This window comes from Bos mutus, chromosome 6 (genome assembly GCF_027580195.1).
Source record: "Bos mutus isolate GX-2022 chromosome 6, NWIPB_WYAK_1.1, whole genome shotgun sequence".
In the NCBI taxonomy this organism is placed as follows: domain Eukaryota; kingdom Metazoa; phylum Chordata; class Mammalia; order Artiodactyla; family Bovidae; genus Bos; species Bos mutus.
The window spans coordinates 97,539,974-97,567,475 of record NC_091622.1 but is presented as its reverse complement, the minus strand read 5'-3'; the positions used below and the strand labels follow the sequence as shown (position 1 = coordinate 97,567,475).

The 27,502-nt window shown below is 37.3% G+C and overlaps 1 protein-coding gene and 1 non-coding gene across 3 annotated transcripts in view; both read right to left on the bottom strand.

Annotated features, from left to right (window-relative positions):
* Positions 1-2,316: 2,316 nt before the first annotated feature.
* COPS4 (COP9 signalosome subunit 4) overlaps positions 2,317-27,502 on the bottom strand; it is a 38,938-nt gene continuing 13,752 nt past the window's right edge. Inside the window, exons 4-10 of one of the 2 annotated variants that reach the window (XM_005904333.2) lie at positions 27,326-27,429; positions 22,514-22,667; positions 22,204-22,354; positions 14,681-14,851; positions 10,733-10,848; positions 9,000-9,084; positions 2,317-2,840 (exon numbers count right to left, since the gene is read on the bottom strand). In XM_005904333.2, coding sequence (XP_005904395.1) covers positions 2,707-2,840; positions 9,000-9,084; positions 10,733-10,848; positions 14,681-14,851; positions 22,204-22,354; positions 22,514-22,667; positions 27,326-27,429 — 915 coding nt within the window. In that variant the 3' untranslated portion in view covers positions 2,317-2,706. The remainder of the gene's footprint in view (positions 2,841-8,999; positions 9,085-10,732; positions 10,849-14,680; positions 14,852-22,203; positions 22,355-22,513; positions 22,668-27,325; positions 27,430-27,502) is intronic. The other variant, XM_005904334.2, reaches the window with a different exon arrangement.
* On the bottom strand, positions 18,551-18,685 carry LOC138988328 (small nucleolar RNA SNORA70). Its single transcript, XR_011464632.1, has one exon. It is a non-coding gene; the product is annotated as a small nucleolar RNA SNORA70 (small nucleolar RNA).

Genomic DNA, 27,502 nt, shown 5'->3' with positions numbered 1-27,502 from the left:
AGGATGATGCTTGCCTTAAAAAAAAAAAATGAATGAAGAAGTGTTCTGTATCTTCTGTTTTCTGAGATTGTAGAGAATTGGTATGATTTCTTCCTTAAATGTTTGATAAAATTCAGTAGTGAACTCATCTGGGCCCAGTGCTTTCCGGTATGGAAGGTTATTAATTATTAATTTTAAAAATTTAACAGTTATAGGCCTATTCAGATTATTTCTTGGGAGAATTGGTAGATATCGCTCATAGAATTGGTCCGTATCATCTAAGTTATCAAAATTATCAGCATAGAGCTATTTATAATGGTCCTTAATTATTCCTCTAATCTTCATAGGATCTGTAGTTATGACTCCTTTATTTTTTTAATTTTTTTTATTTTTAAGTTTTTTTCTTTTTTTTAAAATTTTATTTTTAAACTTTCCCCTTTATTTCTGATATTAGTAATTTGTGCCTTCTCTTTTTATCTTAGTCTGGCTAGAGTTAACCATTTTATTCATGTTTTCAAAGAAACAGGTTTTGATTTCATTGATTTTCTCTTATTAACTTCCTGTTTTCAAGTTTCACTGATTCACACTCTACTCTGATTTTTATTATTTCATCCCTTCTGCTTACTTTGGATTTAATTTTCTTTTTTTCTAGTTTCCTCTTGTGGAAGCTTATTGATTTTAGATCTGTCTTCTTTCCTAACACATGCACTGCATTCCACAAATTTTGATAAGTTGTATTTTCATTTAGTTCAAAATATTTTCTTCTTGAGATTTCTTCTTTAATCTGCATGTTATTTAGAAGTATGTTGTTTAATCTTCAAGTTTTGTGGAAATTTCCAGCTATGTTTCTGTTATTTTCAGTTTCATTTCATTGTGGTCAGAGAGCATAAAATTTTATGATTTCTGTTCTTTTTAACTTGGTAAGGTGTGTTTTCTGACCCAGGGTATGGTCTACTCTGGTGAATGTTCTATGTGAACTCGAGTGTACTGTTGTTGGATGTCGTTTAGAAATATCAGATTAGATCCAGTTGACTGATGGTGCTGTTGAGTTCAACTACGTACTTAGTAACTTTCTGCCTGCTCAACTGTCCACTGCTGAGAGAATGGTGCTGACATTTTCAAGTATAGTGGATTCATCTATTTCTCTTTGCAGTTTTATCACTTTTTGCCTCACATTTTTTGTTGTTGATGCTCTGGTTTTAATTAAAAATACTGTGATTCCATTTTCTCCATCCTTTCTTAGTGTACCAATTATATACATTCCTAAAATTTTATAGTTCTGAAATTTCAGTCTCTCTGATTACACTACCCATCTGTCCTTGACATGTTGTCTAAAGTTAAAAAAAAAATTTTGTTGTTTAGTTGCTAAGTTGTGTCACAAGTAGGCTAACAGGGACTGAAATTATGCAGCTGGCTTTTCCCCAGGTCAGATAAGGCCTTGGTAGAGTAATTTCCTTCAGAGGGCAGGCCTTTGTCATGGAAAATGATCTGGAAGTATTTCAAAATAGTTGCTTTCTCCTCCCCTGAAACACAAGAGGATCCCTCATCTTAATCATGAGAACTTCCTGGAGTGCCAGGGGGTTTTAACTGTCCTGCCAATCCAAACTTATTGCTATTGTTTCAACCCCATGGGCTGCAGCCCACCAGACTCCTCTGTCCAGGGGATTTCCCAGGCAAGAATACTGGAGTGGGTTGCCATTTCCCTCTCCAGGGGATCTTCCCAAAGCAGGGATGTAACCCACATCTCCTGCATTGCAGGCATTCTTTACCACTGAGCCACCACAGAAGTCCTAGTCCATAGTTAGCCTCCAGTAATTTGTCAGTTACCATTTCACTAGTCACCAGTTACTGGCCCACGCTGGTCTGCTCCTGGTAAGCTGACCTCTACTGTGACTCTTTATTTCTCCAGTTTTGGGAGTGGTGGTGTGCCCTGTGACCTCAATTCTCTGGTGGATCTAAGAAAAGGAATTGATTTTTTTCCACCTGTTAAGCCTTTTCTTGTTGTGAGGATGGAGTGACTACTTGAGCTCCTTACATGTTTGAGTTGAAACTGGTAGTTGCCTACAGACTCTTTTTTAAAAGTCCTTCCCCATTTTCTATATGAACGGAGGCTGGAATGATTCTGAGGAGTCTTTGCTGACCCTTCTCTGCTAAATAAAAAATTCTCCACTGTGTGCTCTCAGACTTGGTACAAGTATTTCATGTGCTGACTCTTGGCTCTGTGACTGTGAATACCTAGGGAAGAGGCTTTTTGGCTTATCTTTTCATTTCTTGCATATGGGATAAATAATTGTCTGCTTAAGTGAAAGGGAAAAGGAATAAAACACTATTCACTAATTAAAAACAAAAGTACTACTTTTATTTGGCTCACTTCTCCATTTATTAGAATAACCACATGTGGAGAGGCACAAAGCACTTATTTTTACATGACTACAAAGTTATCACAAATCCCAAACTTCTTAGCCACAGATATTTCACTTACTCTGTTTAAAGAAAAAGCTTTCAAAACATCTGAGTTAGCTTGATACACAGAGACCCTGAATAAATGGGAACTACATATTTTTAAATGCTTGTACTTCCTGCTCTAATAATGTCTTCTTTAAATAGAATCCAGCATAAAAGGGATTGAAATATGTAAGGTCATGATGCAAATGTTTTTGAGAGATAGTGAAATGAATCCGTACAACGTGGAAAAAGATGTAGTGAGCACAGACGGTCTGCAAGGAGTCACTGAGCCATCTGGGCTTCCATGGCTTGTGCTGTCCATTCTGGTGCTGTCTGACTAATTTTCTCCAAAAGGTTATTCACTTGGAAACAGAGTGACTGGATCTGTTTGTCCCATGTTGGCAGGGCTTCTCGTGCTAAAGAAAAAAGGAATAATGTACAAAGCTGAGGTTACTCCTTTGCAACCATAGTGAATGTGAGTTAGAAGACAAAATACACAAACACTGATTTTTAAAAGTTTACTTCAAAACTCTTGGCTGATAAAATTAAACTAATTAAGCAACAGTCAAGAAAAGTACTCCAATCACTGGCACAGAATATAAAACAAAAGAAGACAAAAATACACAAAATAAAACCAACCAAACCACCTCAGCCACAACAGTAAGATGACTTCACTGAAGTTAAAGCACCTCACTCAGTTTATACCTTAAGATCCACTGGAGAAGGGATAGGCTACCCACTCCAGTATTCTTGGGCTTCCCTTGTGGCTCAGTTGGTAAAAAATCTGCCTGCAATGCAGGAGACCTGGGTTTGATCCCTGGAGTGGGAAGATCCCCTGGAGAAGGGAAAGGCTACCCACTCCAGTATTCTGGCCTAGAGAATTCCATGGACTATATAGTCTGTGGGGTCACAAAGAGTCGGACAGGACTGAGTGACTTTCTTTCTTTCACTTTATACCTTCATAAGACACTGCCACCTACTGGGGAAAGTAAGTCTATTTATCTACTCCACGCTGTCTCTGCTGCTGCTAAGTCACTTCAGTCATGTCTGACTCTGTGTGACCCCATAGAGGGCAGTCCACCAGGCTCCCTGGTCCCTGGGATTCTACTGGACTCTAAACAATATTTTAATATTTAAACTCCAAACAAAAAACTTCATGATCTAGCACGCTTTTCTCTGCACGGCAATCTGCAGTTAGAAATGAAAAACTAGGGAGCAAGCTCCATCCAAAACAGCACCAACATTTACACATTTGGGCACAGAATTAATGAAGGGAAAAAAAACTACAAAATCTGAATAAAGGACATAAAATAACTTGAGCAGATACAAATCGTATTTCCAGCTGGAAAGATGTAATATCTTAAAAATATCAGTCCTTTTCTATTAATACATAAATTTAAAGAAATTTCCAAGACAATCCCCCCTTTCTCTGTTTTGCTTCCTGAACAAGATAAAATTACTAAAGTTAATATGGAAAAACTGATGTTTGAGAATAGCCAAAATAATTTTGAAAATTAAAAACAGGGGCAGGATTATGGTATATCTACACAACTAAGTATTATTCAGCCTTAAAAAGGAATGAAGTACTGACTACATGTTATAACATGAGTGAAACTTGAAAATACTACATCATGTGAAAGAAGCTAAAAGGTCACATATTGTATGGTTTCATTTGTATCAAATATGCAGAACAGGTAAATGCATAGAGACAACAGAAATGAGCTGCTAAGGGGCTGGAGAGAGAGAGGTATGAGGAGCAAGTGCTTAAGGGGCATGGGGCTTCTTTTTGAGAAGATAAAACTGTTCTGGAATCAGGCAGAGATGTTGGTTGTACAACACTGTAAACATACTAAATGATACTGAATGATTAATCTCACATATGTGAATCTCAACTCAATTAAAAAATAGTAGTGGAGGGATAGGGTCTGCTCTATCAACAGTAAAATCTATTATAAATTTATTACCTAATATTGTTACAGATCCACGGAACTGAAAAGAGTACAGAAAGAGATCCAAACTAATTTGTGAAACCTGGGTGGGTGCCAAGTCACTTCAGTCATGTCCGACTCTTTGCAACCCTGAGGACTGTAGCCCACCAGGCTCCTCTGCCCATGGGATTCTCCGGGCAATAATACTGGAGCAGGTTGCTTTGTCCTACTCCACGGGATCTTCCCGACCCAGGGATCAAACCCGTGTCTCTTACATTTCCTGCACTGGCAGTCGAGTTCTTTACAACTAGCATCACGCGAAACCTAATACACTCCAAAGATCAGAAAGGATGTTTTATTTAATAAATGATACTCACATAATTGGCAGTCTATCTTTTAAAAAAAAAACAGCTAGACCATGACTTAAAATTATACACAAAAATGAACTACAGACTGAATTTGTAAATATAAAACAACAAATAAAACATTAAAGAAACTTTAAATATTAATTTAACCCCAAAGTGAAGGAGACTTTCTTACTCAATACAGAAAGCACAAAAGTCATAAAATTAAAAATGGACATATTTGGCTGTAAAAAAAGCTTTTAAATGTGTCTGGGGTTAGGGTTTATGGTACACATTGCCTAATAGAAACACAACTAATAGAATGAGAAAAGTATCTGTAACATTGATACAGGAAAGGTATGGAGAAGAAAGGAAGGAAATGTGTAAGAAAAAATAATGTCAATTCACAGATGAGAAAATGCTAATGACCAATACATGGAAAGATTTAAACATCACCAGTGCCAAGGAAATGTACGGTAAGACAATAATGTGGTATTTCCCCCCAACAACTGGCAAAAGATAAAAAGAAAAAGAATATCCAATTGTTAAAGATTCATTCTCTCATGTTGGTGGAAGTGTAAATGGCTACAGCTTTCTGAAAAACAAACTGGTAGTAGCTATTAATCAAAATACATACATCCTCTGAAGCATCAAAGTATGTAACTTCTGAGACTTCGTTCTAGAGAACTAAGTGTCCCAGGATTTAAAGATTTGCACAAGGAAAGCACCCGAATGTCTATCAACAGGTGAACAGTTGAACTCCATGAAATAACTACACAACTATTCAAACAAATAAATTAGATTTTGTATCTAGTGACTTGAAATATGTTCATGGTATATTAACTTAAAAAAAAACCCACCACTTTGTAGAATACTATGTACTTTAAGGTAGGACACCATTTTTTAAAGTCCCTACCTTTTTTTACTTATCTATATAAGCATGTAGAAAGACAGACAAGATTTCAGACTGATACTAGTTGTGCCAGACAGGTGGGGTTAGAGGAATGCAAGAGAAAGTGAAAAGGTATTACAGACTCTTCCTTTAGTCACTGGTGTAACATTTACTTCTTAATAAGAACAGACTTACCACTGAAATTTTTTTAATCTAAGAAAATTAGAAAGGAAAATATTCCATATTCTATCAAGTTGGCAGACATTAATTTAAATTGTTCTTTTACTTGGTTACCCCTCTGCTATACTATTCATCATATACTGTATTTGTTAATTTAATAATTATTTATTTCCCACTTACAATAGGCAGGGCACTAGAAAAGATGTTGGACATACCATGGAGAATAAGAAACACTTAATATTGATCACTAGGAAGCTGAGCTTGGTAACAGAAACAGGCATTTAGACAAAGAGCTACAGAAATGGAAATAATTATAATTAATGCTAGCAAGAAATTCAGGGTGACAAGAACATATAACTTAGAGCTATTCCTAATCTGAGGAGTCAGGAAAATCATTATTGATTAATGCTGTTGAAACTAAGACACGGGGACAAACAGAAGATGACTGGAGAGGCTGGCTGTGGAGGGATGGCTATTCTGCAATGTCTGATGTGGGAAGGAACTTACAATGATGGAGAAAACAAAAAGACCTGTGGGCTGGACTGGAAAGAGAAATTCATAAAGGGTCACGCACGATCTTTTGGAGACTTTGCAGAATTTTACTCTACAAGCAATGGGGAAAGCATTCAACCAGCATGTAATGGAATAGAGTAACACTGAATCATTTGGTGTTTATTTCTTTTTTCTGCCTGTTTGCATTTTTCAAAGATCACAATCACTCTGGCTATAGCAGGGCAATGGGACTAGAAAGGAGTAATTGCAGACATGAGAAAAAAGTTAAGAGGCTATTTCTTAAGCCCAAAAGAGGGTATAGGAGCTTAGAATAGAGTGGTGACAGGAACAAATGAAGAAAAGTATGTGGATTCTAGATACACATAAGACAGAAAGTTGAAAGGATTCTGGGCAGCAAAGAAAAGAAGGGGTAAGGATAAGGGTGCTGGAGAAAGTGAACACTCTAGTTCTGGAGAGCTGGGTGGTTGTTCTGAGAGGCAGGCAGGGAGGGGAAACGGCAAATGTGGTTTTGGATATGTTCCTTCTGAGATGCCCACGAAGCAGTCAAGTTGAAAACACCTACTTGTCAATTAGAGCTGCTGAGTCTGAGACTCAGAAGAGAGACTTACACTAGAAATCTAAGTATTGTCTGCATAGAGATGGATCAATAGGAGTAGATGTACCAGGTTACTAGGGTAACTCAGCAGAGTGAGGAGAAAAAGGCCGAGGAGTAAGTCCTAAGCAGCCCCAATATTTAACTGTAAAGCAGTACAGAGTCTACAGAGATGGCTGGGAGGAATACCTGGAGAAAAAGGAGGAGAAGCAGGAGAACATGGTGAAGGAGATGGACAGAAGTCAAAGGGGTGGGGGGCAATCAAAAAGGAGTAAGTGGTCAACCCTATTCGACATGATGTAAAGCCAAGATGAAGCCTGAAAGATATAAGGATTTTTACTAAAACGGAAGAGACCCGAGTATGTTTAAATATTGATAGAAAGAAGCCAACAAAGGTGGGGGGGTGGGGAGGATGAAAATGGACAAAATAATTGCTAAGCTCAAGTTCTGTAAAAAGATCTCTGTTGGGGGTAAGGAGTGGCAGAGTTCAGAGAAGGGATCTCAAGTGGAAGAACTAGAAAGAGAGATGGAATCCATCTCCAGTATAACATGAAAGAAGAAAAAGACAAAATTCACTCTATATTTAACATTCAGGAGTTTATAAATCTGATAAAGTTAAGACAATTTCATATGAATAGCTTTTTTTTCTTCTCCCTATGAATAGGAAACGCAGTTTTTTCCTGAGTGAAGGAGGACAAAAGTCAGAGATTTAGGAAACTGAAATCTGAAACAGTCACTGCAGAGGAGGGAAAAAGAGTGGACTAGAGAAATGTATGAAGAATCCCAGGCAGTGCTGAGAACCCAGGATCCTGGATCTGCAGCGGTATCAATCAATCTGGGACTCTAGACTCTTCTCCAGCAACCCTAGTTCAGCTACTCAAGGACAGGCCTGGAAAAGCTGAAGGATGGGGTCATTCAAGGTGAAGACCTGCTGGACAGCAGGAACAAAGTTAGCAGGCAAGTGGTCTGGGGCCTCTGAGAAAGAGTAACTGAAATGATGAACCATGAACTCTAAGCTGGATAAGAAGAACGGCAAAACTTTAAAAAGGGAGACGTCCCTGAAGGTTCCGTGGTAAGACTCTGTACTCCCAATGCAGGGACCCTAGGTTCAATCCCTGGTCAGGGAACTAGATCCCACATGCCATAACTAAAGAGTTCATATGCTGCAACTTAAAAAAAGAAAAAAAAAAAGATCCTGCATGCCACAACGAGGCACAGCCAATATATAAACAACTGAGACCTGGCACAGCCAAATATAAACAACTTTTTAAAATAATAAATTAAAAGAATTTTAAAGGGCTAGGATGACAGGAGGAAAGTGAAAGTCACAGATGGAAGGCTCCAGCGCAGTCAAGGAAGAGGTAAAGCAGACGTACCTGAGAAAGACCACTAAAAAGGCTGGGGAAAGGCCATGGCCAGAGGTGGGTATTTCAAGTTACAACTGTCCAAGCAGAATGGTTCTGGTGCAGTAAGGTCCAGGGCACAAATGAGGTGGGAAGACGGGCTGCGGAGGTTTTAAGACAAACGAGAAAGTCGCGATATCTACTTATCTGTCTGCCTCCATCAGTTTAGTGAGCTGTTGATAGGAAATGCAACTGTCCTTTCTACACGCCCGTTACATGGTATGTAGTCAATAAATCTTTGGTGAGTAAATGAATGAATATAACAATTCCAGTTTCAATTTTTCCTCCTTGCGTTTGGACTGCAAGGAGACCAAACTAGTCAATCCTAAAGGAAAGCTCCAATACTTTGGCCACCTGATGCGAAGAACTGACTCACTGGAAAAGTCCCTGATGCTGGGAAAGATTGAAGGCAGGAAAAGGGGATGATAGAGGATGAGATGGTTGGATGGCATCACCAACTCGATGGACATGAGTGTGAGCAAGCTCCTGCTGATGGTGAAGGATGGGAAACCTGGCATGCTGCAGTCCATGGGGTCACAAAGAGTCGGACCCGACTGAGTGACTGAACAACAACAACAACAATTTCTCTGGGAAATAAGTTCACTCCAGTATTAAGATTCTGGGTCAAAGGATAATGCTCGGCAATTGCTCACTCAGCATGTTTTAATCACAAATACACAACACTGTCATTTCATCATGCTATAACCAAGCAAAACTTCTTACTTTCAAAATGAACTATTCCATCAATCTGATCAATAAATCCATTCATACGTCCTTCTGTGATCATTTGTGATGCTATCTTTTCTGCCTGTTTAAAACAAAAAAACACTCTTAGACATTTTAATTATCATATTGAGTTATTCACACATGCTCATCAACAGAACTGAAAGCTTTTGGGTTAGCTGACCATCACTAAGCCTTATGTATGCGTTCATCTGCTGTTCATTACAAGAACAAATCTTGTAAATCTGCCTATTTAATCCCCCAATTCTTTCTGGGTACAATCCATTATTTTACGCTAACTGGGATCTGTTTCTCTTGTAAGATTTTGAACAAGCACCTAGCCCTCTTAGCAATTTTTCTCTCTGCTCAAAATCAAACTCACAATTTTTCTTCTCTCTGGGATCCACAACTCAAAAACATCCTTAGCTTTTCTTATTCTATTTCATTTCAGTTTTCACATTATTACCCCCAAAACTATTTAAGACAGTAGTTTTTTTGAAGGAAAAACTGAAAGTAGGAAGAGTGTTCAAATTTAACAGGGAAATGAAAGGACTTAAAAAACAATTAAAGGGGAGCAGAAGGTCCTCTAATTCCTAAAGACATACTTCATGTTTACTGTCTGTTAAGAAAACTGGGTTGTGACAGTCTTTATAGTAATTCTGATCATGTTCATAATCAACCCTAATTCACTCCTGAACAGACTGTGACTAGCATTTACTGCTAAAAATATATTCACTTCCCTTAGTCTCAGCAAGGAATCATACCTCAAAGCCTAAGAAGAAAGCATCTATTAATGGTAACTAAAGGCCTGGTTCCAAAATGGTTCCACTGCCTTTACTGTGTATTAAATGCATACATGTAAAGGAACTGTGTTAGTAAAATTTTAATTCAGTATTTTCTAACAGATTAAAGGGGATGTGACCATAACTGCATGACTTTAAGGTCTACAAGTTAGTAAAAGTAAGGTTGATTGCTTGTTTTTGTTATTTAAAATTAAGAGAATGTTTTCTAGATGACACTGGAAATACCCTCTAAATAACACCGACACTTGTCCAGAATTTATACATAGCCAACCAAACTTTATCATGACTAAGAATGAAGTCAACTCCCTAATAATGCAGCCAACTTCTTAAGTTAAATCAACCACAGAAGTTACAACAGAATAGCTTATAGTATTACCATAGTCATTAAAGAGCAGGAAAAAGAATTGAGGCAAACGTTAGTTAAAAATCAGAAACCACTCTGAAGTGGATTTGAACAGATATGAAACAAAGATATTCTTACAAAATGGGAATCATAACCTGGAACCCCTTTAAGATTTCCATTCTAGGTCACTTTACCATGAATTACAACTTAAAAAAAATCCAAAACCAAAGATAATTAATTCCATTACAGTACTATTTTAACACTCAGATAATTTACTTGCATTTATCTGAGGCTTTTTATGTATATTTTTATTGCATACATACAATGCATACAATATTTACCGATTATAGTCCTCCCTCAATATCAGTCCTGGGGGATTGGTTCCATGAGGGCCCTGTCTACCAAAATCCACAGAGGCTCCAGACCCTTACATAAAATGGAGTAGTACAATGAATACAGCTGGCCCCCTCCATATCCACAAATTTTTCATCCACAGTTATTAAGGTCCAACTGTATGTATTTTATTTTCTCTTTATATCAATGATTTAGTCTAACTTCCTTTTTATGTATTGGAAATAAGAAAATACCTTAGCTGCAGGAATCTCTAAAAGGGCTCCAAGTTCTTCAAAGGTAATATTATTATATAATTTGCTTGCAGACAATAAATTGTGTTCAATAACAGCTCTGTCCAAGATGCTAGAACCTTAAATATAAATAAGAAAGTTATAATTTTGAAACTAGGTTTACACTCTTAAAAGACGCATCTTTTTAAAAAAAAATTTTTCCAGACATGTAATAATTCATAATCATTGTCTTTATTCTTATCAACATTTTAAAAGCAACCAAGATGCACTAATTGGTACATTTGGAATCATACAATTAAATAAAAATAACATTTAGAAGATGACTGGCAAGTAGTTACTTATTAGCTGAACAGATTTAGTCCTCTGGATTTGGGGTTTCTGGATTTCTGGATTTGCTTCCTTGGACTAGTTAGCAGCTTCATTGCCTTCTCTTCTCTTGCTATAAGCACAAATTTGATCAGCAAGCAGCAGCAAAACATGATCAGCAAGCAGCAGCAAAACAATCATACAACCTGTTCTGTAAGGTTGATAAGTCAAAACATACAGAGCAATGGGACTGTCTCTATTCCTCTGGGCACTGCACAAGCACTGTACTGAGGCAAATGTGAGAAATGTTTGGAAGCCAAGATCCCCTCGTGAGATATCAGGCATAGGATCTTCCCCTAAGAAGGATAAAACGGCCTGACAGAGTTCTGGACCTAAGGCCCCATCCTCAAAGTGTTAGACTGCTGGGCTCACCCGATTCTTTTTTTCCCTTTTATTGAGATATAATTAACATGTAACATTGTATTCATTTAAAGTGTATAACACAGTGAGTTGATATATGTACATAATGTGAAATGATCATCACCAGTTTAGTTAACTAGTGTCATCACCTCACAGTTACAATTTTTTTCTTGTGATGAGGACTTTTAAGATCTACTCTTAGCCACTTTCCAATATAAAGACCTAAATAAATAGGAAAATATGGAAGATTTAATATTGTTAATTCCCCAAATTGATCTACAGGCTCAGTGCGGTCCCTAACAAAATCCCAGCTGGCTTCTTCACAGAAATTGACAAACTCATCTTAAAATTCACATGGAAATTCAAAGGACCCAGTGGAGCCAAAACAATGTTGAAAAAGAACAAAGCTGGAAGGCTCAAAATTTCTGATTTTCTGATTTCAAATTTTCTGATTTTACTACTGAGACACAGTAATCAAGACTGGGGAATTCTGGTGTGAGGACAGACATAAGAATAAGGGAACGGAATTTAGAGTCCAGAAATAAACTCACATTTACAGTCAATTGATTGCCAACAAAGATGCCAAGGTAATTCAGTGGGGAAATAAGAGTCCAGCAAATGGTGCTAGGACAACTGAATATTCACAGGCAAAGTAAAGTTGGACCCCTACTTCACACCACATACAAAAATTAATTTAACATTAATCAAAGACCTAAAGGTAAGTGCTGCAATTATAGAAGAAAACAGAGCAACTTTTTATGACCCTGGATTAGGCAACAGCCTTTTAGATACAACACTTAAAGCACAAGCAACAAAAGAAAAAAACATAAATTGGATTTCTTAAAAATTAATAACTTTTGGGTTTCAAAAGATACCATCAACAGTGAAGAAACAACACATACAGTGGGAGAAGATACTTATCTGGCAATGATAACATCTAGAATATATAAGAATTCACACAATTTAATAATAAAAAAAACAAATAACCCAATTTAAAAGTAGCCAATAAGCATATGAAAAGGTGTTCAACATCATTAAGTCCTCAGGGAAATGCAAGTCAAAACCATAACAAGATACCACACTTCATACCCACTAGGATGACTAGTGGGTAGGAAGACAATCAAAAAGACAGATAATAACAACTGTGGGAGAAAACATGGAGAAGATGGAACCCGCACACACAGGAATGTAAACTGGAGGAAAACAGTCTGGCAGCTCCTCAAAAGACTAAACATAGTTACCATGCTGCTGTTGCTATTCAGCTGCCCAGTCATGTCGAGCTCTTTGTGAGCCCATGGACTGCAGCACACCTCTTTATCAGTTGATGGACATTTAGGTTGTTTTTGCTATTAATAAGGCTGTTGTGAACATTCATGTAAAAGTTTTTGTACAGACATTAGCTACCATATGACCCAGTAATTCCACTGCTAGATATATATCCAAGAGAATTAAAAATTTTAAAAATTAAAAACCTATGTCCATATAAAAACTTTTACATGAATGTTCACAACAGAATCTGAATGTCCATCAACTGATGAAATAAAATGAGGTAACACAATGTTACTTGGCAATAAAAGTGAATGAAGTACTGATACACACTACAACGCAGATGAACCTTGGAAACATCAAGCTAAGTGAAAGAAGCCAGTCACAAGAGATCACATCTTGTATGATTCCATTTATATGAAATGATCAGAACAGGCAAATCTACAGGGCAGAAAATAGCTTAGCAGTAACACTGCAAAACCCTGGGAATATACCAAAACCACTGAATTGTAATAATAACAACAACACTATGTCTCAAGATTGCTAGCCTAGGCGTTGTAATGACAATAAACAAAGATGGCCACGAAAAATAAATAAAGTAACAAAGGCTAAAATGGAAGACGACGACAAAATGCCTGTGCTATATACACAGTCTCCTGTGAGAAATATGAAAATCATTTGCATTCTCAGGGATCCTAGTTAGAATCCCTCATTTTAGAAGAGTAATCTAATTTTATTTTTTCTTTCTTTGGCCAGAAAGCACAAAGTCAAATCTGAAGTTTAATTATATCAGTTCTAGAAACTTTTTATTTATTTAGCTTTTATCAGATAACTTCCTGCAAAAGAATTTATTAAAGTTACTCAGAATACACAGGAGACAAGAAAACTTGAAATTAAAAAAGAAAAGAATAGCAATGGTCAAAACATACCCATTACAGGTGGGCTACAAGTTTAATTTTTTAAACTTTCTAGCAGCCTATCAAATTAAGAAAATCAATCAGTTTATCAACTCACATTACTTAAATCAAGTGCTTGGAGAATCACAACTAATCCTAAGACCGAAATGGAATTTTTCTCACTATCTTCATAAAGAATATCCTATAGAATAAATTATCTCCTTTAGACAGATAATTACTTGTTTCTTAATGTACAATTAAATAAAAGAAATTCAATAGGTCAATATAATTGCTTCAGTAAATCTGGGAACTAGGGCAGTGACTGGTGAGGTATATATATATACCTTTTTGCCAAATCTTACATAAATAATTGCATACAGCTAGATTCTCTTCAATATGGGATGACAGTGAATCCAAGGCAATGAGTTTGACAAATCTGCGTGTCTGTCTTAACCTTTTCCATATTTCTAGTGGTCTACATCTATATTTTTAGTCATGTGTGATACTGTTGTAAGCTACCTTAAAATCTCTATAGATAAACATACTTAAAATTACTGATGTATGAACAAGCATCTATTAAAAATTCTTTCCCAGCAAAGACAGTCTGACTTAAGCAAATAGTAGGAAACACAACACCAAGTTCTATTCTTATTGGAAACACTTACCCCTTAATAAGCTTGCGCAAGCTACTGTGCCAAATTTTGCTCTATCTAAAATAGGACTGGGTAATTATGCTCTGCTACAAACTGATGTTTAAAATTCATTAAGGTACTTACCAAATGGTTTGAGTTTTAAAAAAATCGGGTGCTATAAGCCTAGCCTATAATTCTTCTGCCTTTTCAGTTTCCAAAAAAATATTCCAAAAAATGCTTTCCAGTAGGTCTACCCTTATATTCCAAACTCATATCCATGTATGATATTCATCTTCAGTCAATATTCATTTTTTATCAAGTACTAGACAAAAATATTACAGAAAGATATCAAGACTCTTCAAATTTAACATACGTTCCACTAGTGTGACCTGAATATTCACTACCACATACTTATAAGAAGCAGTCATTACCATCAGCTGTAGTTGCTTTCTGGTGAGGCATCAGCATGGCAGCAAATTCTTGAAGTTGGTTTCCTCTGATGATCCTGTCTAGGTACATTTTCTCTAGGATTCCATAAGCAGCAAGCTGTTGGCACCTTTCATCCTTAAAAAGAGTAGCTAGCATCCGAGAACGCTGCTGTCCTGAGGGAAACAAGCAAGCATCAGACATTCTCACTCTTCTTTCAATGAAAAACAATCTTTCTTAGGACCCCATTTTGCCTACTAAAATATACAGCTGATCCTCATTATTTGTAGTAGCTATGTCCTATAAAGTCGCTGCCAACACTGAATTAGTGAATACCCAACTGCTGCTCCTAGGGTTGACACAGGATTAGGTTCCTCTGAGCCCCTGGTCACAGCATTTTTCTCAACCGGTCAACATGTAATCTTGTCTTGTGTGTTTGTTTAAAGGCACTTTAATTTATGGCTTACACTATAACTCATGTGAAAGAACTTATCTAACTTACCACACGTATATTCTCCATAAGACACATCACAGACTTCCCACACTTGAAAACACAAGATAATACTATGACACTATGCTTAGGGACCATTTAAAAACAGCAAAACCATCAACAAATGCATGAAAATGTGAAGAGTATCAAATAGACCACAAAAAAGGACATTTGTTTATAGAAGGAGAGCTGAAACAGTGTAGAACATCACCTTGTTTGACACCAGCTGGAAACAATTTAAGTAGAAGGGCTCAAATTTTTTGCTGCTCTGCACATGTCTACAAATGACTGTAAAAGCACCTCAAGTATTGATTTGGGAGGGGGTGACAAATTTTAGCAAGTAGGTAGATTCACCTACATGGAATCTGGGAATAATAAGGATCAACTCTATATTCATCTGTGAAGACTATGATACACAATCATTCTCTCAGTAGCCAACAGGGACTGGTTCCAAGACTCCCTCATAAATACCAAAACTTGCCAATGCAAAAGTCACTTAAGTAAAATAATGTTCTATTTGCACCACCTTCATACATCCTCCCTTATATTTTAGATCATCTCCAGATTATGTATAATACAATGTACATTGTAATGTAATGTAATACAATGTAAATAAAATGTAAATGCTATGTAAATAGTTCTGGCTGGCACCAGCAAATTCAAGTTTTGCTTTTGGAACTTCCTAAAAATTTTTTCCCCAAATATTTTTAATCCATGGGTAGTTGAATCTGCAGATGCAGAACCCATGGATATGGAGAACCAATCATATGCCAAAATGTTACAAATGGTTCAAATTATAGCTAATTGCTATTTTCTTCTTCTTGCTTACTTATATTTCTGTAACAAACATGCATCCTTCTGGTTATAATAAAAAATTGATGAAAGATGAACAAATATTTCTCAGATGGAAAACTTGATTTTCATAGTCTCAATTTACACCTTGAGTACCTTTAAGTGGTGGAAAATCACATGATAACTGATGACATTAAAAAGTGAACTAATGGAAATAAAACTATGAACAGACTTTTTCTTTTTAAATTTATTTTTAGCTCTATATACTGAAAGAGCCTAATGACAATGACATCCAGCATCAGTGAGCATACCTAGTACCCTGATCTTGCTAACCTCATTAAGAAGAACTGCTGCTGCTGCTAAGTCACTTCAGTCGTGTCCGACTCTATGCAACCCCATAGACGGCAGCCCACCAGGCTCCCCTGTCCCTGGGATTCTCCAGGCAAGAACACTAGAGTGGGTTGCCATTTCCTTCTCCAATGCATGAAAGTGAAAAGTGAAAGTGAAGTCGCTCAGTCATGCCCGACCCTTAGCGACCCCATGGACTGCAGCCTACCAGGCTCCTCCGTCCATGGGATTTTCCAGGCAAGAGTACTGGAGTGGGGTGCCGTTGCCTTCTCCTAAGAGGAACTAGAAATCCTTAAAAAATAGCTGATTTCACGTCTGGGGCAGGGGAAATACAAAAGGAGCCTAAGGCATCTTTTTATACTACATATCGGGCTAGTACTCAAAGACTAACAGGGGGGCCATGTCAAAAAGACATAATTTGGTCACATTTGGGACAACTCGACCATCAAAAAGAATCACAACTATAATTTACTGTAACACAAATAAAATTTAAAAATTGAGTCAAATATATAAGAATATTCATAGCAGTACTATTACTAATAGCCAATGACAAGTCAACAGGATAAACAATGTGGTATATTCACAGAATGGGATACCACACAACAATAAAAATGAAGAAAGTACCTGTAACAATGTGGATAAATTTCATAAAGTTGAGCAAAAGAAGAAAGAACAAGAGTATACGTACTACATGACTTCATTCATATAAATACAAGAAGCAGGCAAAGCTAATTATATACTAATGACAGCTCTTGGGGTTGGGGGTTAGGGACAGAGGTTAGGAGAAGGCAGGACAGAGGCTTTCACGGTGCTGGGAATATTTTGTTTCTTTTTCTGAGCATTGACTCTATGATGGCTTTCATCTGTGACAATTCACTGAAGTGTACACTTTTGCTATGTACAGTTTTCTGTGTGTACATGTTTTCTGTACATACATGTTTCTGTGTGTACAGTTTCCTATGTGTACATGTTTTCTGTACATATATGTTTCTGTGTGTACAGTTTTGTGTGTTTCTACATGCAGAAGAATAAGCAGAGAAAAAGTTCACAGTGATATTTGGGGAAAAAAAGGGCAAAGAATGAATAATTCACCATTTTTCATTTTCATTTTATATTATATGCAATGAGTGATCCAGCAAGGATTATTAACAGATATTAAATCATGGAAAGGAATTTGGAAAACAGAATTTTTGTGGTGTCAAAGCAGCACCCCATGAATTGCTTACAAAATACAAAGAGGACAATGTACCTTTACAATGGAGTTTCTACCTTAATTAAATGAACAAACTCAGCATCACTAACAGTGGGACAATGTAGCAGTATGTGCTGACATGATTCAATACAGCGAGTATATAGTATCATTATAAGGTATTCTTGCTAGAAAAAAATTTAACCTGAATCTAATATAACCTCTGGCTATAATTTCTATTTTATAAGGGATCTATGGGATTAAGGAATAAATTAACTATATATATCATAACTATATATATCATCTCTCTCTCTCTCTCTCTCTCTCTCTCTCAAAGAGGGCTTCCCAGGTGGCACGGTGTAAAGAATCCACCAATGCAGGAGATGCAAGAGACACACGTTCAATCCCTAGGTGGGAAAGATCCCCAGGAGGAGGAAATGGCATTTCCCTCCAATATTCTTGCCTAGAAAACTCCATGGACAGAGGAACCTGGTGGGCTACAGTCCATGGGGTCGCAAAGAGTTGGACACAACTGTGCAACTAAGCATAGTACATATCATATAGATCAAAAAATGTAGGATGAAGGATATTCTATGTAATAACTTCAAAGTCAGTATTTTTTTTTTTTTGGACAGGAACGTAAGATTCATCAGTGGGCAAGAGGAAGGAGGGGACAGCCCCCAGGCTCTCATAAGGGCAGGGCCCCTCATTTGTCCAGAGGGCCACCATCAGGGTTGTATATGTAATATGTGACCCCTCGCCATCCAGGATGAGCTGCTTTTCTGCCACCATGTTTTCAAGTTCATCTGCACTAAACTTAGTAAACGCTCAGTTCTTGGAGATGTAGATCTTCTGGCGGCCAAGGAACTTGAACTTGGCCCCACAGAGGGCCTCAATCACATGCTCCTTGTTCTGCAGCTCAGTGTGGATGGACATTATGACTTGGCCAATGTGGACCCTGACCAGTGTGCCCCAGGGCTTTCCAAGGGCACCACACATACCTGTCTGGAGCTTAGACTGGGGATAGCATGCCAGTCATCAAAGTCCACTGGAAAGAGTTGTATCCAAGGTCCCTTAGGGCAACCTGTACAGGCAACAGGCTGCATACACTACCGAGGAGGCTGCTGTTTGCAGCCACTGCACACTGGGCCCCCACGGGGAAAAGAGCACAGTCGGCTTAATTGGCTGCAAAAGTTTTTTTTTTTTCAAGTGAGGAAACTATATACAATGTTGTATGTGAACTACACCACAATAAAGTTGGGGGTGGGGCGGGGAATGAGGAAACTCTTCTAGACTAAAAGAATCTAAAGAGGCATAATCACCAAATACCACATATAAAATTGCTCCTTATTTAAGATGAAAAAGGCAGGTATAAAAGATATCCTTAAGCTAACTGAGGCAGTGATAATATGGACCAGCTGCTAAATTCTACAGTGGAATCACTGTTAACTTTTTCAGGGATGATAATGGTATTGCAGCTACACAGAAAAAAATGTTTCTATTCTCAGGAGATACATGATGACATATGAAAGAGTGTCATGATTTAAAGTAATTTGAGTGCCTTCAAATTACTTTAAAATGATACATCAAAACCTGTGTGTGTGTGTGTGTGTGTGTGTGTGTGCATGCGCATGCATGCACGTGGATGTGAGAGAGAAAGAGAGTCAGTGAGAGAAAGCAAATATAACAAAAAGCTAGGAAAATTTAGAGAAGAGTAATGAAGAGTAAGAAGATCTGCTAATAATAAGACACTATAAAGACAAAGCTATAATAATTTGAAGAGCATGGTATTAGTATATTCATAAATACATAGGCTAATTAATGGAACAGAATACTATGTCCAGAAATCTATTATAATGTGCTTCAAATCAACAGGGAGAAAAGGGATGTAGAATTCAATAAAGAATGCCAACTCAAATAACTAGCCATTTAGAAAAACAAGCATGGACTTCCTTGATGGTCCCAGTGTTAGGACTCTACACTTCCACTAAAGAGGATGTGGGTTCAATTCCTGGTCAGGAACTAAGAAGCCATGTGGTATGTCCAAAAAAGTCACTTTATATGTAACAGATCTATTATTGTTACTTTTAAATGAATTAAATATTTTTAAATTACTCACTTCAATTTCTAATACACTAAACAGCAAATATACTCTACATAAACAAAAGCTCTCTAGGGTTCTCAATTTTTCAGTCTAAATCATTGCAGATGGTGACTGCAGCCATGAAATGAAAAGACACTTACTCCTTGGAAGGAAAGTTATGACCAACGTAAACAGCATATTAAAAAGCAGAGACATTATTTTGTCAACAAAGGTCCGTCTAGCCAAGGCTATGGTTTTTCCAGTGGTCATGTATGGAGATGAGAGCTGGACCATAAAGAAGGCTAAGCGCCAAAGAATTGATGCTTCTGAACTGTGGTGTTGGAGAAGACTCTTGAGAGTCCCTTGGACTGCAAGGAGATCCAACCAGTCCATCCTAAAGGAGATCAGTTCTGGGTGTTCATTGGAAGGACTGATGTTGAAGCTGAAACTCCAATACTTTGGCCACCTGATGCGAAGAGTTGATTCATTTGAAAAGACCTTGATGCTAGGAAAGATTGAGGGCAGGAGGAGAAGGGAACGACAGAAGATGAGATGGTTGGATGGCATCACTGACTCAATGGACATGAGTTTGGGTAAACTCCAGGAGTTGGTGATGGACAGGGAGGCCTGGCATGCTGCGGTTCATGGGGTCGCAAAGAGTCAGACATGACTGAGTGACTGAAACGAACTGAAGTGAAAGATCAGAGGATTCAAGAACTAAAACTACCAGAAGAAAACATGAAGGATTCTAAAATATGTAATTTCAGAATAGGAAAGACCTTTTAAGCAAGTCAACAAAACCCCAAAGCTATAAAAGATTAAAATATTTAACTATATAAAAATCTAAAGTTTCTGAATGGCAAAAATTTCATCAATAGAGCCAAAAAAGAGATAATAAACTGGGAGAAAAACTTGTTAACTTCTTATATATGTGAACAGTTTTTATAAGAAAAAGATAAAAAATGGCTAATGAACATAAACAGACAAATTTACTCCAAAAAAATGGGTTTTTCAATAATGATTTTTTTAAAACACATGAAAAGATGCTCAAAAGCATTCATAGTAAATGAAATGCAAATTAAAACTAGAATGAAATATTACCTTTCTTCTACCAGGTTAGTAAGGATAAAAAAATTTGGAAATATGTGTGTGAGTAACCAGGTACATTGGAAAAGACCTTGATGCTGGGAAAGACTGAAGGCAAAAGGAGAAGAGGGCGGCAGAGGATGAGATGGTTAGACAGTATAACTAATCCAATGGACGTGAACTTGAGCAAACTTCAAGAGATAGTGAAGGACAGGGAAGCAGGGCTTGCTCCAGTCCATGGGGTCACAAAGAGTCAGACACAACTAAGCAACTGAACAACACAACAACAATTAGGTACACACAGACATTATTGTTTAGAGGGTAATGTTAAAAGCCAATTTTAATTTCTACCAAAATTTTAAACGTATGCACCCTTAGATTCAACCATTTAACCTATACGTACACATATAATTACTACAGCATCGTAATTGACTAATTATGATAAAGCCAAAGGACAGAAAATAAAAAAGAATGAGTTTTATGAGTTGTATAAAGACCACCGTGATGGATAGCCACATAAAAAAAGCACCTTACAAAAGTGTGTATATCATGTTATAATTTGTGTATAAAAAGGAGCATACACACTTATATACTGAAACAGATAGAAGAAATCAGTAATAGTTCTTCAGAGTAGAAAGTGGTACCATTTTATGTACTGTCTTTTCAGTAACAAAAATAAATAAGATCACTGCTTCATACAGAATGAAATGTGTAGTCTGAATATGCCATTAGGCTCTCAACTAAACACAGTTCAAAAACAAACATTATAAAATGATTTAGAAACGCCATGGCTTAGAATTCTCAGCATTTCCTCTCAATGCCCTTTCCTGCTTTATAAGTTGAATGATTTACATGCTGTAGTTTAGTAAAAAAGACAAAGAATAGTTTACTACTTATATTTACTGGAGAAAAAGATAAGTGCCAGGTCTAAAAGTGAGGCTTGAAGATTAAAAATTTTTTTAAATCCCCAAAGCAGTACATTAATTATATCACCCATTTCTAGATTTTAATTTTCACTTTCCTTTGCGTAATTCTCAATTTAATATCCATTTTCTTCAGTGATATTTTAGCAGAACTAACCATCAGATTATCTCTTAACAATTCCTAATATCTGTGGGTAAGAGGCTGGTAAATATATATTTTTAAAACGTCTTAAGTTAGCAACCTACTCTTACTGCTTAAATGTTTTAATTAAATTTATCATAACTGTATTAATAAGACATCCTCTTGAAGAACAGTTTCTCACCAAATCCTCAAATAGCAGTGAAAGGCACTCCATCGTGTCTGACTCTTTGCGACCCCATGGACTATACACTCCATGGAATTCTCCAGGCCAGAATACTGGAGTGGGTAGCCTTTCCCTTCTCCAGGGGATCTTCCCAACCCAGGGATCAAACCCAGGTCTCCTGCATTGCAGGCAGATTCTTTACAAGCTGAGACACCAGGAAAGCCCAAGAATATTAGAGTGGGTAGCCTATCCCTTCTCCAGTGGATAGCAACGAACCTAAAATTATTAAGCAAAGGTAGCTTTCTTGTTTACCTGCTGATGCTAGGATGGTGCAGTGCAGAGCATGTTTTAAGGCCTCTAGTCTTTCACTTTCGTGTACTATTGTCTTGTAAGAGAGTTCATTGTACCTTTGTGCAGCTTCAATGAATTTTCTTCTATAATCAAGAACACGTGCATAGCATACCTATGAGAGGGAAAATGTTTCAATTAGGGGGAAAATTAAAAAGCAAAAGAAAAGAGAATTTCTGATGTATAACAACAGCATTTATCAGATATTCTGGAGCACCTTAATATTGTGGGATTCGCCAATACAAAATTAATTCCAAACCAGCTCATCAGTTACCTTATAATGTATCTGTAACTGTTCATTGGTTGATTCATTCTGAAGCAACGATGCCCGATTTATGTAAGCCTCTGCCTGGACTGGATCATCGTCCTCCAGATATAGCCGAGCAATCTTCAGATAGGTCTCCAGTTTATAATCAACATTGTACTGTCTAGGCAATAACAGAAATACACAGAATAACTATTTCACCAAGAAAATTTTTAGGGGTGGTAGGAAATAAGTTATTTTTTCCTGATATGTACACATATATTCTGTTACTATAAGGGACTCAAACTTTTTACTGCATTGGAAAAACACAGAGAAGCTAAAAAACATTTCCAAAACAAATTTTACTGAATTTTCATTATTTTTGTCATTATTCATTTCTATTTTAGCTTCTTCTAATCCTCAGATAGTCTCATAAATCAGAGATCTTTAAAAAAATAATGCCCAGTTCAAGGACATATCATGTACTACCACCAAAAAGAACCATGGACATGTACATCCATCCTGGACAACAATTTGGCAGTATGCTCTCCAACCATTCTTTGAATCCTTTAAAATGCATATACCCTTTACCTACTATATTCTACCTCTAAAAAATAAATCCCCCCCAAAAATCATGCATGTGCACACATATACATGTAGAGAATATTCATTTATAAAGTTATTCATAAATATCCATAATAGGAAAAAAATGGAAATCACCCATAATAGTATTTATGGTAATTAATTAAGTTGTGGTATATAAAGATGACAGATACTATACAGTTACATATATATAAAATAATTATATACAGTGTCATTATTATAAGAATTATTTCTGACAATAGTCATAAGTTTTCACTAAATTAAAAAAAAAGGATAAAAAAGTACATAAAAACACTATCAAAATGTATTTCTATATACATACATCAAGAGAGGAATCACAATTATCTCTTGGAGTGATAATACAGGTAGTTTTCAATTATCTTCTTATCCCAAAGGTCACATTTATACACAAGAAATGTATAACTGAAGACCTTATATAATTCAAAACTCATATAATTCAAGATTTACCCTCACAGAAAAGTTAATTCTACTTATCAGCAAAAGTGGTGTTCCCAAGTGGCAAGAACAGAGTTTACAATTGACTTGGCCCTAACTTTGAAACTAATTCTTCAAAAAATTTTATATCAATTCAAAATTTCCATAAGCCATATATCATTAATATTTTCTATTATCTCCATTCACAACTCATACTTACATATATTGCTATAAACAGCACCGTATTTTTCTGCATTTTCATTTTTTATGCCAAGTATATCTATTATATCTATTACTTTCATAATCAGAATGAATCCTTTTTTAGGGAAACAAGCTCTCAATAATTTATCCAAATCACTTTAACTTGTTTAGAAAACCACAGAATTTTCAGTTCTTGGTATTCTCACAGATAATGTTACAGTACTCTCAAAACATTAATAACCACCACTGCAAAGAACAGTATATTTATGTCAACTACTAATGAAAATAAATCGTTTGCTCTGTACTAACGAGACATTGCTCCAGACAGAATAAGACCAAAGCAATTAAGAAAGCCCTCAGCCTGTTCAGAGGCTTCCATGGAGGTTCAGATGGTAAAGAATCTGCCTACAATGCAGGAGACCTAAGTTTGATCCATGGGTCAGGAAGACCCCCTGGAGAAGGGAATGGCAACCCATTGCAGTATTCTTGCCTGGAGAATTCCATGGACAGAGGAGCCTGGCGGGCTTCAGTCTATACGGTCGCAAAGAGTCAGACACGACTGAGAAACTAACACTTTAACTTTTTCAGCCTTTTCAAACTATCAAAGGAAAAAACTGAATTAACAAGAAGCCTTAGAAAACAAAATTCAACATCTATATATAAAGGCTTTTTCATATACTGACTGCTTTTTCAAGGGGCATCATTTCGCACAAAAGGCAAGATACCTGAAGTAATGTTTGCCTTATGATCACAAAAATTAAGGAAGACAAAATAAGAATCCCTTATTCACCTGGTAAAAGAGTAGAGAAGTAACTGAAAATATTTTTTGTCATTTAGTTGGTATTTTTATAGTTGCCAACTGAAAAAGGAAGTGTGTTCAATAATATAACCAAGAGTTTAACAACTTTCATCTTTCTTGTACAATATAAAGAACTGTATTTTTTTAGAATCATATCAAAGGCAAGATTAGCTAAATAAGAGTTACAAACTATCATCTTAATTTTTCTAATCCTTCTTCCATCTCATTTTCTCTAGTATTTCAAACCCAAAAATCCACTGAACTCACTGTGACCCCAAACCACTAATCCTATTACATTGTTACTGTATTTTTCTCCTTAAAAGCCTCACTTTCCTCCCAACCTCACTTGACCCCTAAGGCTAATCATTACAATCACTGAATTGCTTATGCACTCGTCTGCCTTGTTCCTCTCATGCTGTTGTACTTGTTGGGCAAAATCAAAATGCTGGTTAAATCAGAGAGTTCATCCACTCCTTTTCTTCCAACCATGTAGCTGAACTCCGATGGAGAAAAACACCCGACCAGTCTGCCAGATCTCATTTTACAGACTAAGACTGTTAAACGAGCCTTACTGCTGCCAAGTATACCGTACATCTTTAGTCTATTTACTATCCCACTCTCCTGGAGAATTTTTCTGATATCCTTGTATCTCTTCAACCTCACTACTCCCACCCCTATCAGCTGATGACTGATTCCAATTTCACTAAGAATACTGAAATAATCAAAGAGTACCTACACAAGCTCCACCACCATATTACTAACATCTGCACCATATACTCTGTGTTCCTGGCTGTTAGGGTAGATCACTGGGGACTAGTCTGCCCACCAGGGACTATTCGGCAATGTCTACATTTTTGATAGTCACAACCAGGAGTAGTGGCGCCACTGGCATCCAGTGAGTAGAGGCCCCTGGTGCTGCTACACCTCTGCAATAACTAGAGCCTCCACAACAGGGAACTATCCAATCTAAAGTGCCAATGGCACCAAGGCTGAGAAACTGCCAAGTATGAACTATCTGCGGGCCTATCTGAAGCCTATCCCGCCACTGGATTCCTTCCCCTCTTGTCTACTTCTGCAAGAATCCCCTCCATTACTCCCCAAGATCAGAGTTTTGCCTTCCACTGAATCATAAAAGAAAAAAAACAATCTCTACCTAATGTCTACTGTCATCTTCTACCCTACTTCTCTGCTCCCTTTTATGAACACTTCCCCGAGGACTTGCCCATGCTCACCATCTCCAATTCTTCTCTTCCCGTTCTCTTGTAAACAACTTCAGTCGGGCTTTCACTCTCACCATTTCACCAAACCAGCTTCCGTCAAGGCCACCAATGATCTCCACATCACTCACTCTTATGGTCAACCTTCAACTCCTCATCTTACGTGACCATCAACACCACATTGATCACTTGCTCCTTCCTAATACACTTTCCTCGTTTGGCTCCGCAGATACCACACTGGTTTTCCTCTTACCTCAATGGACAATCCTCACCCGCTACATCTCCCTCCTGCCCTGACCTCTTAATGTCAGAATACCCAGTACTCAGTCCCCTTCTCTACATATATGCCCTGCCTCAGAGATCTCATCCAGTCTAATGGCTTTAAATTCCAGTTATATATCAATGGTTCCCACAGATGTCAACACATCTCTAGTCCAGACCTCTCTTCTAAACTCTAGACTAACAAATTCAACTCTCTACTAGGTATTTCTACTTGGTTATCACATGTCCAAAACAGAACTCTTGATCTTCCCTCAAAACCTATTCTTTACCATTCAGTAGATGGCCACTCTGTTTTTCCAGTTGTTCAAACCAAAACTCAGGACTTCTCTTGGCTCTTTTTCTTATATCCAAACTGTCAAGAAATCCTTAGCTTTATCTTAAAAATATATTCAAAGTCCAACATTTCTCACAATCTCTATCTCACCTGCAGTGGTGCGTAAGCCTCTCAGCTAATGTCCCTGCTTCTATCACTGCATGCCTACAGTTTATTCTCAACCCAGTAGTTAGAATGACTCTTTAAAATATGTCAGGGACTTCCCTCAAGGTCCAGTGATTAAGAATCCACCCTCCAATGCAGGGGACGTGGGTTTGATCCCTGGTCAGGGAACTAAGAATCCTATATGCTGTGGGGCAACTAAGCCTATGCAACCTAACTACTGAGCCCATGTAGCACAACTAGAGAACCCCAGATGCCACAACAAAGAGCCTGTGTGCCACAACTAAAACTTGACGCAGCCAGATAAATAAATGTTTTTTAAAAAATGAAATATAACTCAGATCATGTCAGTCCTCTGCGCAAAACCCCTCAAAGGCTTTTCATAGTTTCACTTAGAAAAATGCCAAAGGCCTTACGACGACTGACAAGGCTCCACGTCCTCGTCCCAGTCCTCTCTGATCTCACCCTCTGTCACTTTCCCCTTTGCTCACTCCACCCACAGTGGTCTCCTTGGTCTTCTTAAAATACTCTGAGCAAGCTCCCATCTTACGGCCTTTGCATAGCCATCCTCTCCAAGAGGATCTACTGATACTCTTCTCTCCAGGAGCGCACAGCCACTCCGTTACCCGCTTCAAGTGTTTAGAAAGGTGCTATCAGGACCACCCTACCACTCTAATCGCCCTGACTAGTAACACATCCCGCCCCTCACTTTATCCCCTTTCTCCATAGCCCTTATCACCTTCTAACATGGTACAAAATTCATCTATTTATTCATTAAATTGTTCATTAGCTGTTTCCTGTACTAAAATGGAAGAAAAAAGTAAGTGAACAGTTATACATATCCATCCAATATCCACTATTTACTATACTTTTGTCCTGTTTCCAAAGGAATTCCCACCAACACTTGGGCTGCATTTCTCCAATCTTCTTCTTTTTCATATATGGATGCAAGATGCTGTCTTATGGAAGCAACCTGAAATAGGAAGCATACGGGTTAAATTATTTCCATTGATATTAGTAACTAATTAAAATAAATAGAATGAGAT